Source organism: Biomphalaria glabrata, chromosome 14, assembly GCF_947242115.1.
Source record: "Biomphalaria glabrata chromosome 14, xgBioGlab47.1, whole genome shotgun sequence".
NCBI lineage: Eukaryota > Metazoa > Mollusca > Gastropoda > Planorbidae > Biomphalaria > Biomphalaria glabrata.
The window spans coordinates 17,793,641-17,809,389 of NC_074724.1; the positions used below are offsets into that span (position 1 = coordinate 17,793,641).

The following is a 15,749-nucleotide window of genomic DNA, read 5'->3' on the forward strand; positions in this document are numbered from 1 at the left end:
TTTTCCATTTAGTGAGGAGTTTTGTTATCGATAAACAACAAAATGTATTTCTTCAGCAATCCTTTTTCTATTGCACTCTTAGCGCTTGAAGACCCAATGGATAAGTCTACAACAAACAATGTTGCTGCTATTGTGGGTGGAAGTATTGCTGCTTGTGTGCTGGTGGTCATAATTATTGTGGCTGTTGTTATTACTAGAAAATATGGTAAGAAATTTAAATTAGATATTTATAGTAAAATATTTAAATTATTTACAGAATATTTAATAGAATATTTTAATTCAAAATTTTCACAAATTTTGACTAAATACAACTAATTATACATCTTTTTTTTTAGAAATAATATGTAGGAAAAAACAATTGGACCAATCACCTAAGTATGTAATATTGCATTTCTTGTAACTGATAATTTATTCTGTTTTAATATTTAAAGAAAGTTTCTTTTTTAAATTTCTCCTTTATAAAGCTAATTACTTTTCTGTAAGAGCAATTATTTTACTCTAACATTAATGTATAATTAAGTAAAAAAAAGGGAAATATAGATATATTATTGAAGGATCTTGTTCAAGGATATAAAATGGATATTGTGTATTGAAAAGTGTATAAGTATTTTAAAAAATTTATCCTAGCAGTCTAGCTAAGGATTTCTACATAACAAGTAGCGCAAATCTATTTATTTATTTTTTTACTACATGCCTGCCGAAAATCACACGGACATTTGATCAAAGTAGACCAAATTTAATTTTAAGATAATTTTATTTTGAAAAATTCTAAAAGTCAAACCTATCTTTTTTTCCAAAAATACATATTTAAATTGTCAAATTTCTAGGAAAACGTAAGAGCCGTTTTCGAAATCAGTGTTAACCCAGTAAGTTTCTGCCCATAAATTTGCAAGCTAGATAGAAGAATTGTACAAATACACATGAATTATATTGCATTTGACTTTATATTTATCGAAAAAACAGTGTTCAATATTTCAATTTTCTTTACAGAGAAGCACACACATATTCTGAACTTTCAAGTAAGTTTTTAAAATCTAATTTAAAAGTTTTCAGCTTTAAGTTACTTCACATTGTTTTTGTTAGTTATAGTACACTGACATTATTTCCCCAATTGTGTACTAATTGAAGTACTTTTATTTGCTTTGTTTTAATAGTATTTGTTACTTTTTTACATTATTAAAAATCGTTTAAATACGTATAGTTTTTACTCATGTTTCAAGAGCATTTGATGCTTTGTATGTTCTCTCAACAAGTTTCATTGTTAAATTGCTAAGCTTAACAATAGATCTTTAAAACAAAAATTTAAAATGAATTAGATTTTTTTAGATTCATTTTTGTAAACAATACATTGAACAAAATTTACTGATACTAAAATACCACTAACAAAATAATCGAAAAAGAAAGTTTAAATAATCTTTTTTCTTACATCAAATCACTGAAATTGACACTATTGGTTGTAATCTAAAATGACTAACACACTATTCCATGGAGTTATGTTTGAAGAATTCTTTTCTCTAATGTTAGCAGTTTCTAATTGCATTACGTCGTGTGTTTACATTGCTTAAGGATTTCAATTTATTTATTTGTTTTTAAGTAAAATAATAATTAAAAATATGAAATGAAAATTTTGCTGTTTTATTTGTATCTATGTTAACCTTTCAATCACATTGATGTAAAGCAACGAATTCATTTCAAACTATTCGGATATACCCTTAAAGATTGACCTCTTGAGTCACACTAGCCATTGAAATATTAAAAGAACGTCTTTTGTGATGCTAAATGTCATAGAGAGACAGATATTTAAATATAAAAAAAACTAATAAAAGAAAAAAAAAGTGATGGTTGTGAGGAGTCCACATTGTTTCAGATAGAGAATATTGAATCAGACTTGGTTCAGTGCTCATTACGTTATATTAGGTATTCTAACTGAATGTTCTACAATTTCCTCAATAATTGTGTTTCTTCCTTACTTCCACTAGCAGGCAAATGTACTTCTTCATTCTGTTTATTTCTTCATTCACTCTAACCAAAACAAATATCATTTTGGAAATATCACGGTCCAAAATCTTGACTTAAATTCTGCTTCACAAAAAGAGTTTTTTTCTTCTTTTAAAACTGTACATATGAAATTCAGTTCTTTTTATTTCTTTTTAGCTGTGATAAGCTTTATTGCAGTAAATTTGTTTCAATGTTTTAAAATTTAACATTCAGTAGTATTTAGAGAAAAATAATTGCTCTACAAGTTGTTTTTAGGAGATAGTCTTTTTTTTTTTAAATTTGTAAAATATTCTAAATTAAATGTTAATGTATTTAAATACAATATTATTTTAGTTGATTTGCTGCTATATTATACTTTGTATTTTCACCGCATTATTATATGAGTAACCTATTTGAAACTTTTTTTTCTTTATCTTAGTGTCAGAACAATTACAAGACAGACATCATTATGAATCTACTTTTACAAATACGAACGTATCTACTAGTGAGTCATTGAACACAAGTGCAAAATATCTGAACGTGAAAGGTGAACTAATATTTCTAGTTTATCATAGCTAACTGAATGAGATTAGTCTTTATAAAGCAATTGATTCAGTTTTTATAATTAAAAAAATATCAAAAGACACGTATTTGTATTATGTTACAAACTCTAGAATTATTTGATTGTTCCAGTAGTACAAGACGAAGTCAAACAAGAAAACTCTTCTCCTTACTGTAATACAGTTGATGTCAAATTCAACCAGCCAGTGCAAAAAACTTTTGTATTAATAGGTAACAATATATTTTTTTAAATGACATTTACAATCAATAATATTAATTTAGTACACTTGAAATATTGTTTTTCTTCCATTTTCCAGAACCAGAAAAAAGAGACTCTCCATATGAAGAAATTGATAACATCTGAAAAGACCGTCAAAACCTTGACTACTATTTAGACTGTTTTATTGATCCTTATTGGAATTTAGTTTTGATTACAAGGATTTTGTTTTTTAATCAAAACAAAATCCCGCGACCTTTTGTGAGTGACCTCCAGCTGTATCGTTCTGAAACCGCATGCAACCTGGTGCTCTCTTCCAGGGCCGGAATTAACCCTTGAGGGGCCCTATGTGAAACGAATTGCGCAGGACCAAGTATGGGTAGTGATACGGATAAAAAGTGAAACTTAAGAGTTTGTTTTAGAAGTTATACTGTATATCATAAAAATTATGTTTCCAACATAGATCACGTTCAGTAGCAAGAATTATCTTCGAGAATTGTTGAAATCAAGTAATTCTTCATTAGTTTGAGGCACGAGAAGATTCTTTCACCTGATTCCACACTCACGGGTATTGTATAATGCCGTTTTTTTTTTTAATCGCGCGTAGGACTGGTTTTTCCATATTGAATGACACCCCAAAATGACTATTTCGTCTATATTTCAGAAAAGTTTTATTAGTTTTCAGAAGATTTTAAAAATTTCCTGAGATTTCCATGACTTTTTCGTATATTTTACAATGTCAGGAGATTTCCAAGAGCTACTGGTAAATCAGGAGGTACTGGAAAATCTGATATAAGTTCTAAAATGGTTTATTAATTTTATAATTTACAACTAGGATTAGCGTGGGACCTATGAAAGTGCGTGGCCCATTGCGGTCGCATAGGTTTCAGTGGCCTAAGGCCGGCTCTGCTCTCTTCTTGGTCAGTTAAAGCAAGTTGGCTTTTAAGCTGGTCTTTGGAGCGTTTCCGCGGGGCACCTCTGTAACGTCGACCACCATTTAGCTCACCAAATAAGACTAATTTTGGCATACGTTATGACCGGCATAACTGTCCGACCATAAGATTTTCCTCTATACCGTTTATACCGGCGTTCGCAAAGACATCGTTGTTTATAGTGCAGTCTTGCCACCGTATTTCCATGATGGAGCACAAGCATCTTTGTGAAAGCGCTCAAGAAGTCTTAGTTGTTTGCTGTGAAATTGATTCAATAATGATAAGGATAAATATCAATTCAAATAGTTCGATGTAGATATTGGTAGACATTATATAGGTAGACGTACTGTCGATGTAAAAACGAATTTTTGTATTTTTCCTAAATCTACTTTTAAACATTTATTGGTTTAGAAACATTTCTTCACTTTATAAAAGGTAATTGATTTTATTATTTCTATAATTTCAGTACATATAAACATTTTCAGCATTATTCACAAGCTAACAAATAACATGAGCGGTAAATGAGAAGCAACTGTTACAGTGCAGAGATACCGTAGATGTATTTTTTTCCATTTGATACAAATTGCAAGACGTTGACTAATTAGTGATAAATTGTTGGTTAAAACTTTGTTGCTCTTTATTGTTTAGTTAGAATAGTCTTTGAGCCATCACCATAACTTTATAATTGCATGTGCCGATATAAAAGTGTTAGCCTAATTTTGTATCAAATAAATTACTTTTATAAATATTTTTTGGAAATTTTTATACATTTTATAGTCATTGCCCTTTTACTAAGAAAAATATATTCTTTAAAATAGAACTTCAAAGCATTTGTTTTGTGTAAGTGTTTCTTTACTTTCTTATTTCTTCTGTTTTTATATTATTTTAAATTGCTTTTTTATACCGCAACTTTCATGATTCTACAATGCTCAGAGTGCTATGATCCCATCTCTTTTGTGGAGCAGTGTGGGGGGGGGGAGTTATATTTAGAAGAAGACTTCCGTGCTGCCAGTGCTCAGCAAACACAAGACTAAGGATTCGAGCTTTAGCAGCCTTGATAGATAACCTGGTGGTTATTGCCTCTAATCTACGCATAAAATGTTTGTCTTATACATGAAAAAAAAAACGAAATATATCTACTTTATAAATGTAAGCCCCGGCGGTCTAACATATTGCAGGCCTATTTATTTGGACTACTGTGTGTGTGTGTATGATTCTGCTATCTTGATTTGTCATTGTCTTTGTATTTTCTCTACAGCTTCGTTTACAAAACAAAACCAACTTTGTATTTATCTAGTTGTCTTATATATTGTAACTGCTAAACAGAATTTCATGAATAGAAACTCAATAACCTTTATGCTTTCGAAAACTAAGTGCAGCACAGGAATTTAGGAAATTTAGGCACCGGATATTTAGGCACCCGGAAATTTAGGCACCCGGATATTTAGGCACCCGGATATTTAGGCACCCGGATAATTAGGCACCCGGAAATTTAGGCACCGGATAATTAGGCACTTTTTGACAAGGCGGAAAATTAGGCACCGGATAATTAGGCACTCTTTAATTAGCGACCTTAATTTTGAAAGTAGTTTTAAAATGTTAACGTATATGTTATCCTTAGGCTATGGGCTATCGGTGACGTTATAAAAAAAATAGCAACCATAACGATTCTAACTGAATTTTCATGATATAAAAGAAAAACTGACAAAACGAGGAAAACAAATGACAATCGTGAGAATGTGTGGAAAAAATAACAAATTTCCGGTGCCTAAATATCCGGTGCCTAATTATCCGGTGCCTAAATTTCCAGATACCGCAGCACAGGCCCACAGGACACATACACAGGTCTCATATCGCTATATTTAGCGTGTGTATGGGACCTTTGAAGGCAGTCAATGAGGAGGTAACTGGTTCTATGGTGTGTAAAATAGTTTGACACTAGGCTGATAAAAGAGCGTCTACCAGGAAGTGTATAGTGACTTGAACATTAGCTGACTGTGACCACTACAGGACCTATGTACACTAAGAAAAGAGAAGAAAATGTGGTTTTAAATATTGCTATTCAAGTTTTAGTAAAGAGGATTAGAGTGGACTTAACAAATATTTTTTTTTAAATGAATAATATAAAAGCATGTAACAGATATAGTATAAAGGTCTACATCTACAACAGGGGTGGTCAACATTTTCCATCGAGGGCCGCATTGAAAAAAAAAAAAGAAATGGAGGAGGGGCACGCACCACAAGTACATATATATAATATGTATTTAAAAACATTTTTCACACTACCGAATGAGGAATTAAAACAAGTGTTAGTAATTTTTAAAAATGATTTTATGAATATTTATCCAACTTTAGTCACTGTCTTTTTATATCACAGCAATCCAGTTGTAAAGTTGTATTTAATGTGAAGTATTTAACTGTTTACAATCGTGCATAATGTTCCGAAACCAAAAAGAAAGCATATTCACAAATGTATGTTGACCCAAATAATGCGAAACTTTAGTTTGTAAATACAGCTTCTGGCACCCATAAAATTCCCTCGGAAGAACTAACTGGAACTTCTTTTTCAGGTCATAATTTTTTGGAAGTTTATGTCCTCTGGAGCTGAATTAGCTTCAGCACTCAAGAGTGAGCTGAGGGTGTTGGTTCCAAGCTCTTGATGTTTGGCGTATTGCGTGTATAATGTTCATTTTTAGGTTCAAGAAACTAAGCGAATTTGATTTCAAATTCTAAAATCGTGGAATCCACATAACTCAGGTACTTTCAAGCATTTTTCTAGAAATAAATTCACCTTTCTGCAAGTGGAAAATAACAAAATCTGTTTTCATTTGCTTGCCTGGAGAAATGGAAAAGCTTTGTTTGAAAAGATGCACATACATTTTATGTGCAAGCAATCCATTGTAGTACTTCTGATGAAAATCATGAAGTCTGTCTTCCACTCTTTTATTAGAAATATTAGTAACAAAGTCACTGTCAATGCCCTTCAAGGAACATAATTTCTTCCTTTAGATCAAATCTTCAGGTACTTATAGGAACTGCTTGTGGTTAAGACCTCTAGAGCTGATAATTTTGATCGCTGAAATAATCGGTTTAATAACACTGGTCTGAGGAAAAAGTGGTAAAAAATTAGTTTCTTGAACCTAAAATTTTACATTATACACGTGGTAAACCAAAGCTTTTTATATTGATCAATAATAATATGACTTGTCTTTCGAGTCCGAAGATTTATTAAAAGTACAATATTTTACATGGCTATTCAGTTCCAACTATGACCTACATATATTGCCATAGCTAGAGCAGAAATAACCAAGTTTGGTTCTCTTTTCGCCATCTACGTCTGTCCATGGCAGTGGTTTTCTTTGGTTCTACAATGTGTATCCCGCGGGCCTTTGTAAGAAACCTTCAGAGGTCTCGTTCGAAAGCCGCTTGTTGACAGTAGCTCTCTTCTAGAAGGCCTAGAATAATGGGATACATAAATGTTTGTATTGTTATATCTTTCTTAATGTGAAAATATTTTAGAATTAGAATTATTCCATTTGAATCATTTATGCCGACAAACCCAATCTATTGATATTTGTGTTACACCACGGTACAGCTAATAATTTACAACACCAAATTGTTGTTAAATATCTTCTTTACTTTCTTCGACACGTTTTCTTAAAATGTGTCATATTTAGACTAATACAAATTTCTATGACTTTTGGTTTCCTCTCTCTCTATATAAATATATATATATAGTTCGTCCATCGTGATTTGATGATGACCATCTTTGTCATCCAGGGGGGCTGAGGGCTTTGCACAGGGGTTTTGTGCCTTTTCATGTGGCTGGTGAGACCTATGTGAGACTGGAATGTTTGGCTGCCCACTTGGCAGGTTATTACAGCTGAAGCTAGTGTCATTGTCCTTGCTTCTTTTTTCTCTGACGCTTTTCTTCTGCCAGCGCTGTATTCTTGTCCTCTGCAATTTGTGCGCCAGTTTTCATAGTGCGACACCATGATGCTCTGTCATGTGCTTCCATCTCCCAGGTGGCTGGTTCAATGCTGAAGGCTTTCAGTAAAGCTTTGAGGGTGTCCCTAAAGCGTTTTATTTGTATATTATGTGAACGCTTTCTTTCCCTTAATTGACCATACATGATTCGTTTAGGGATGCGGCGGTCTTCCATTCTTCAGATGTGTGAATGTTTTGCAGACCCGCTCTTCGATAGACTTCAGTATCTGGTATTTTTTCTTGCCATTCAATATTTTTCTTAGACATGTCATGTGAAAGTGGTTCAATTTTTTTCTGTAAATTGTCCACGTTTCTGAGGCATGGAGCAATGTAGTGAGAATGACAGCAGAATAGACCCCTAGTTTTGTGTTTCTGATGATACCTCGTCAACTCCAAACATAGGAGTATGGATGTCCACAAAAATTCATATCCATGGGGTAAAACAAGACTGTGTCCTAGCACCTACACTGTCCAGTATCATGTTCTCTGTTCTGCTGACAGATGTATTCACGAATTGAGATAATAACGGGATAAAGAGATAAATAGATTTGATGGTAGCCTATTCAACTCGATCTGGCTCAAAGCACAATCAAAAACAAAATCAGCAATAATTAGGGACATGCTATTAGCTGACGACTGTGCCCTAATTACTAAGAGCATGTTCAAACTTTGGTCACACTACTAACACAGTAATTAGTTTTGGTTTTTATCAGACATCGTTATTAAATTTATAACAGTTCTAAACTAATAATAATGAATCTTTGCGAATACAAATATTTTGTTTATCAATGGTTCAATGCGATTTCATGTTTTTAGATTTATTTTGTTTATTTAACTTCCAACTAAAAAAAAAATAAAGAAAATTGATGAATGTCATTCTGTGCGTTCCTTTAATTTATGAGAGTGGGGGATACATATCGATATCATGGTTTCAGGTAGGAATTTAACTTTCATATTTTTTAGTAAGTTTTACAAGTTTCTGATGTTCCCTGAAACGTAAAGATTATTACAACCTAGTCCAAACCTCCCACTGGATGGCGGGGGATAGCGGTGGCAGGGTTCAAACCCGGGACCATCAAGACATGTCCAGACCACATATCACACGACCAAGCAGCCATACATAGTTCGCAACATGCGTTTCTCGAATCGTTAAAACTATATTTTGTGGAAGGAAAAATATAGTATAAAATATACAATAAATGTTTAGTATTAAACGTTTTATGTTTTATAAATGATCGTCAGAACCTCTCACGCCAATACTGCTACCAACTTTTGATTAACTAAACTCAAAATCAAAACATATGCTGTCTTGTAGCTGAACTCAGAAGCTTCAGGAGTTGCTGACCGCAGATTCATAAATCGAAGTATTCAACAAATTTTAGCGACAATCCAAAATAGAAAAGTAAGCTATACTCTTTTAATAATAGCTAAGCTATACTCTTTTAATAATAGCTAAGCTATACTCTTTTAATAATAGCTAAGCTATACTCTTTTAATAATAGCTAAGCTATACTCTTTTAATAAGAGCTAAGCTATACTCTTTTAATAAGAGCTAAGCTATACTCTTTTAATAAGAGCTAAGCTATACTCTTTTAATAAGAGCTAAGCTATACTCTTTTAATAAGAGCTAAGCTATACTCTTTTAATAAGAGCTAAGCTATACTCTTTTAATAAGAGAAAAATTTGTTTCGGAATACTGCCAACCCTTTTTAATTGATCTTTTACTTCAAGATGTTTTAATACTTCTACTGTATGACTTCCCCTTCACCTCTGCACATGATATGTCGACCGTCTTTCTCCATTCTTCTCACAAGAGTCTCTTCCATTGACAGGTATGCCCTTTTTGGGGGTTTGTCTTCCCATCGCTTTCTCTGTCAGTCTTTTCTTCTTTGTCATAGTATTGCTTACAGGAACGTCATTGCAAGCCCTAAAGACCTTGTCATATACAACTAAAGTTTGCTTTTTTTTATTAAACAGTGGTGAGCATGTCATCCCGGATCCCACTGGCCATTGTTATCTTGTTTAAAATCTCTTCATTTTTAGTAGATACCTAGAATCTTTCTATAACCTCTCGATTCCATTGCAATGATCCTTCTCTCTAGTTCTACAGTTCACATCCAAGCGTAGTCCTCATGCCTTTCTTTTTACACGTCTTGAGCTTTACAAATATTGCAGTGGACCGTGCATTTGTAAGATAAGATAAGATAACATCAATTTCTCTGTTCAAAGACATATACAATCATTTGAATATTTTTATAGTAATGAAAGTTCCCTTTTCTGACCTTGAGATCTATGAGGGCGGGTGATTAAAAATAATATGTTTCTGTATCCCAAGGTTAGTGAGGGTGTAATGTTGCCAGCACAACGATCAACCACCTTTACTTTTCTAATGTTGGGTACCTCCATTAGAGCTGTGTGCACTCAGAGGAGCCCTAAATATCCCGAGTTCAATAAGTCAAGTCTTCACCACGATTCAAACCTGGGACACATCGCTTCGGAAGCATAGCGCATTAACACTCAGCTAGCCGTGTCCAAACATTTGTATGACCAATAGAGTCCAGTCAATAAAATGCGAACACGTCTAGATACTAAAAAAGCAAATAATAAAAGATATATTATAGTAAGTTATGTAGCAATATGGTCAGTATATGATTTGTCCTATCGCAACTCGGCCTGTTTAGTTTTATTGTCTTGTCTAAGGCATCTATTAGTCGTCACGTTAGACCCTAGTGAAAACCATAAGGATCGTGGATAGTGATATATAAATCTTGGCTAATTATTGCGCTTGGTAAGGTAGGTCAATAGTGAAGCTCAAGATATGAAATGGCAGATGAAGAACGCTGATATAAAATGAGTAGAGTGATGTGGCGAGACCTGCTCCACAGGGATACACATAACTAAAACAGAAGTGCTCACAGTATATTACGTATTTATCTGTCAAAAAGCTGAACAATTAAAACCGGTTCTAACCATTTTTGTAAACAATCAACAGTTGATGTATATCGAAGAGAAAAGAATTGCTTGCTCTTTGTCCAGACAAAGAAAACTCTGGTTTGACGGTTGTAATTTTTTAAAGTATTAAAATAAATAAATAAATAATCTAAGATTTGCTTATATTTTTAGGTATATCCAATATAGATTACAAATAAATAATTACTCAATAATTATGTTATAAAATGTGAGTTCGATACCTGACTTGAACAAAAAAAAATTGTTTTAATTAATATTTTAAATATTTTTTTTAAATTCTATGATGTATAATGGAGTTATTATCTGTTTAAAAAATTGTTTTAAAAAAATGTTGTTCTTGTTTTTAATTATTACAAACCTTGCCATCTTGTTCAAATATTTTTAAATGCGTAGATTTTTTAATGTCTATCTAGCGCATTACGTTTGTTGTATCGGCAAATTTCTGTGCTTTTGAAAAGCATCTCAGGAAACTCTATATCGGTAAGTTACTCTGATGAGTAGCCTAATTCACATAATCATCTGAGCAAGATATGCAAGTTTTTTATGCTTTATATAAAAGTTCACTTTTCATTGTAAGACTTGCTAATGTAAAAATGTTAATTGCAATGGAAAAAAATTAAAGAAATAACTTGCAATTATTTTTCTTTATGTTTTTATGATAGTAATAAAACTAGGAAATTTAGTGTATTTTATTGTAGCCAATATCAAGACTAAAGGAGGTGGTTGAGCAGTAAAGCCCTTGACTTCTGAACCGGGAACCAGGGCTCAAATCCTGGTAAAGATTGGATTTTTTAATCGCGGGATCCTTGGACTCTTTTTGGAGTCCACCCACCTATAATGTGAACCTGACATTAGTTGGGGAAAAGTAAAGTGCTGGCCACATGACACCCTCGTTAACCTTATGCCACAGAAACAGATGACTTTTACATCTTCTGCCCGATAGACCACAAGATCTGAAAGGGGAACTTTAGTTACTACTTAATACCACGACTAAAAGGTCAAGAGGCACTAAAGATAACCCATTGAGTTCTTCAACAAACTTTCTGCCGGGTCCTCAACTGTTATCAATGAATCTTCCAAGAAAAAAATGTTTTTTTTCGTTTTGTTGTCATTTAAATTTATCTCTTTGTTCATTTCATCTATTGTTTAATCTGTCGGATGGGAGAGATTTCAAAGACCAGGGTTCGCTTCCTGTTCGAAGTTTGCATTATATATCTCTACTTTCCAGACAGCTTGTATTTGAGTTACGTAATTGCAGTTATATCATGTGTTTTGTCAACATTGTTTAAGAATTCTAACATTTTATTTTGTTAAAAGTTTAAACTGTTTATGGGAATCTCCTTGTACTAATTCCCTAATGTGTCAGTGTATTCACATATTGAGATCCGTTGCTGTTGGGTAATAAACTTTCAATGATTCATAAGTACACAATAAAATGTATTGATTTTAAAAAGTTGTATAAAACTTCGTTGCCTTTATTGCTAGGAAATACCTTCAAGCTCTTTACACAAAAGAATATTACATTCTTGCGTTTGTAGTTGTATGCTACCTCTTACATGAACCATGCGTCCTTTGGTTCCGAAGACTTTCACTAGTCCAGAAAGGATTCAAGTGTTCAGTGGATCACAATTGGATCATCTTGTTATTAGTGTTACGTACTCATTAAGCTATTCAATGAGAGTTAATGAGTTCAGTCAAAAGAAAGTGTTCTGTGGACAAGAAACATGAATCTACTGATTCTACTTCTGTTAACAAACTTTCCGCTGTACACTTGTGGAACTCTTGTTGATGAGAACACTTCTTGGACTGTGACAGAACTAAAACAGAGAAATGGAAACCCGTGTGACGTCACGTTAGATTTGGTTAATGTTGTAGTGAACTGTTCAAGTCGTTCCCTTCAGTTCTTTATCAAGTCTTGGTTTCCTGAGAACACAAGTGTACTAATGTTACAAAGTAATTTATTGACAGTTATACCTAACAACACTCTCAACAACTTGTACAGGTTATCAAGTTTAAGTCTTCAAGACAACATGTTGACGTATATAGAACCTAAATCCTTTGACAGACTTCACAGTTTACAATATTTAAATCTGGAGAACAATCGTTTGAATCTGTTTAGTTTACCTGTGCAGATCTTCAGTGACCTGGTCAATTTAACCGAGTTAAGACTTGCTCAAGATACAACTAATTCTGTCTACAACATAAAAAGGCTGAACACAGTCCTCAATGCAAGCACTGGAAGTTTCCCAGACCAAATGTTTGGTCACTTAATTCATCTCAGAACTTTGTCTGTCGATGTGCACGATGATGTTCTCTACTTCAATCCAGAATTTCAAAATCTCCCATTAACAAAACTTCAATTGTCTGGAAAGTTGAAGACAATCACAGAAACCAGCTTTGAAAACGTGAAGACGGTGACAGATTTATCTTGGAATAATTTTGGATACATTCAAAATGTCAGTTCTTCAGTTCTAGGATCTTTTGTTCATCTTGAGCAATTTACATTAAATGAAGTGAGACTAGGGGTACGTAACTCTTTACATTTGTTGCGTCCCTTAGTAAACTCAAGCATGCAGTTATTGAAACTGTCCACAGTTCCACTTATACCAAATTTAAAGTATTTGTCTATAACAAGTCAAGATGGAATCTTAGATGAAGAAAGTACTAAATATCTACGAGACATTTGTATAGAGGAGTTACACCTACAAAGCAACAATATATTCATTATTTTGAAAGGTGCGTTCAGTAGCCAAACTTTAGATCGCTGTTTAAAACGTGTTTATGTGACGTTCAATCCAATACAAGGGACATTACAGGCACTTCTAGACGTCATCTTACTGAAGTCTTTACAAGTCTTGGTAATAACAAGTTTTAGGAACAAGGCTCAAGGCTGGGCAGGTAGATCTACATTACAACAATTGGAGTCTCAGTACGTCACACTCACTGATAAGCTCGGACAACGTAGCCATGTAAAAACGAATAATTCTAGAACATACGCAGTCAAGTTATTTATATCTCGTTCAATAGAATACTTAGAGTTTGGAAGTTTGTTTGGTGAAATCAATTGGGATGTTCCCATTGAAGTTCATGGCGGGGAAAATGTACAAGAACTTCGTTTGATGGACTGCGCTATACAGAATGTTCAGTATTCCTTAGAAGGACTTAGCCATGTGAAAACTGTCTATCTTTCCTTTAACACATTGTCCGTGCTGCCTGTAAAGTTCTTTGACAGTTTCCCTGAAGTAGAAGTGCTTGTACTGGACCACTGTGAACTGGACAGTGAGTTCATGTCTCAACATAGTTACAGCCTTTTTAGAAATCTTGTGAAATTAAAACAATTGGATCTGTCGTACAATGCAATTGACATTCTGTTGCCCAATACATTCTCTGCTAATCTCAATCTCAGGTCACTCAATCTTGCTTTTAATCGATTTAGAACTATTCCATTTGACTTAAGTCAAACACTTGGCTTGAACAAGCTAGATATGAGACAGAACTCATTAGATACTCTAAGTTCTAAAGACATGGCCTTGTTAGATGAGTTACAGCACAGACTGGGAGAAGTTCAGCTTCTGATCTCTGGCAATGTATTGTCATGTGGCTGTGAACAGATTCAGTTTCTACAATGGCTTCACCTGACAGACGTTCGTCTGGACGAGAACAGAAACTATACATGTATCAATAACCAAGGGATTTTAAGTTCTACATCAGCCTACAAGAACATCGAAGTGCTGTGGAGAGAGTGCTGGGGACAGTTTTATTTTAATATCGCACTTGGAATGTTTGCATTTGTAAATATTGGATTTGTATTTGTATTTATGGTGACTAAAAATAAAACCTTAATTATTTCTGGGGTTCTTCAACTCTTCACGGAATTTAAACTCAAGAGACCAGTGGATTATCAGTATAGTGTTTTTATCGGCTATTCTGACTTCGATTATCAATTCGCTTGTTTGACTTTAAGAAAGTTTATTGAAGATGATCTCAAGCTAAGTACTTTTGTTGGTGATCGAGATCTATTACCTTCCATTGCTATGGCTGAAGGAATAATGGCAGCCATGGATTCTAGCTGGAGAATTGTTTTAGTTGTTAATAAAAGTTTTGTTAATAACAACGATTGGTTTCTATTTATGGTGCGGTCAGCTGTGTTCTCTGTTAGTCCAGCCAATCCTCTCCGAGTGGTCATTCTGGTCGAAGAATGTTGCCTCCCTAGACTACCAAGTGAGTTACTCAGTTCAGTGCCTGAAGATAATGTTTTTGTTGTCACTGAATGGAAGATGACTTACAAACTACAGCAAGGGTTAAGAACAAGGTTAAAAGAATGAATTATTGACTAGGGGAAATCTAATAGTTTCTCATTATTTTTTTTTTTTTGTAATGCATGAAGTCTAGGTTTTTTTATTATAAAAGATACATCCTACATCCGTATATTTTTATAAATATACATCCTACATATTTATATTTTTATAAAGATACATCCTACATCATTATATTTTTGTCTTTGATTTTGTATGATTTTTCTTACAATTTGAAGTACTCTAATCCTGTATTTTTAAAAATTGTAATATAAATATACACACACAAAAAAACAGGTACTGAATACAAACCCAAATGCTCTACTCAAATTCCCCTTATTTGTTTCTTGTGTCTCCAGGAGCTTTATGTTCAGTCTACTTGAATTACGTGCCCCTTGTACTGCTAGTACAACAAATTGCTCATCTATTTTGTTAAAAGTGTTATCTGCTCTTCCAGTAACACATTAACACCAATCTAATACAATCATTCCCCATTTCAAATTGCATAGCTCTATGTATTTCTATTTAGAAGTAGTCACGTGATGCACAATGTGATAATCACGAGATAGTGACTTGGAAAGAAATAGAACTAGGTTTGAAATAATATTTATTTGAAATACAAATCTACATCATTTCATCAATTTGGTAGTTCTTCAACTCGACATCTCGCTGCTATAACGTCAAATGACGAATGCATCAACCTCTTCTTTATTACTACTTCTGAAGTCACAGAGTTACTGTTAATTTAGTGGTTTTTAGTTCATTTCTCTAACAGCGCTAATAGCATTTGATTCTGTTATAAACAAGAAA

The 15,749-nt window shown here is 33.4% G+C and overlaps 1 protein-coding gene across 1 annotated transcript; it reads left to right on the forward strand.

Moving 5' to 3' along the window:
• Nucleotides 1-11,404: 11,404 nt before the first annotated feature.
• Nucleotides 11,405-15,060, forward strand: LOC106072791 (toll-like receptor 4). The gene has a single exon (XM_013233233.2). The coding sequence runs from the start codon at nt 12,369-12,371 to the stop codon at nt 14,967-14,969; it is 2,601 nt and encodes an 866-aa protein (XP_013088687.2). The 5' UTR covers nt 11,405-12,368; the 3' UTR covers nt 14,970-15,060.
• Nucleotides 15,061-15,749: the final 689 nt, after the last annotated feature.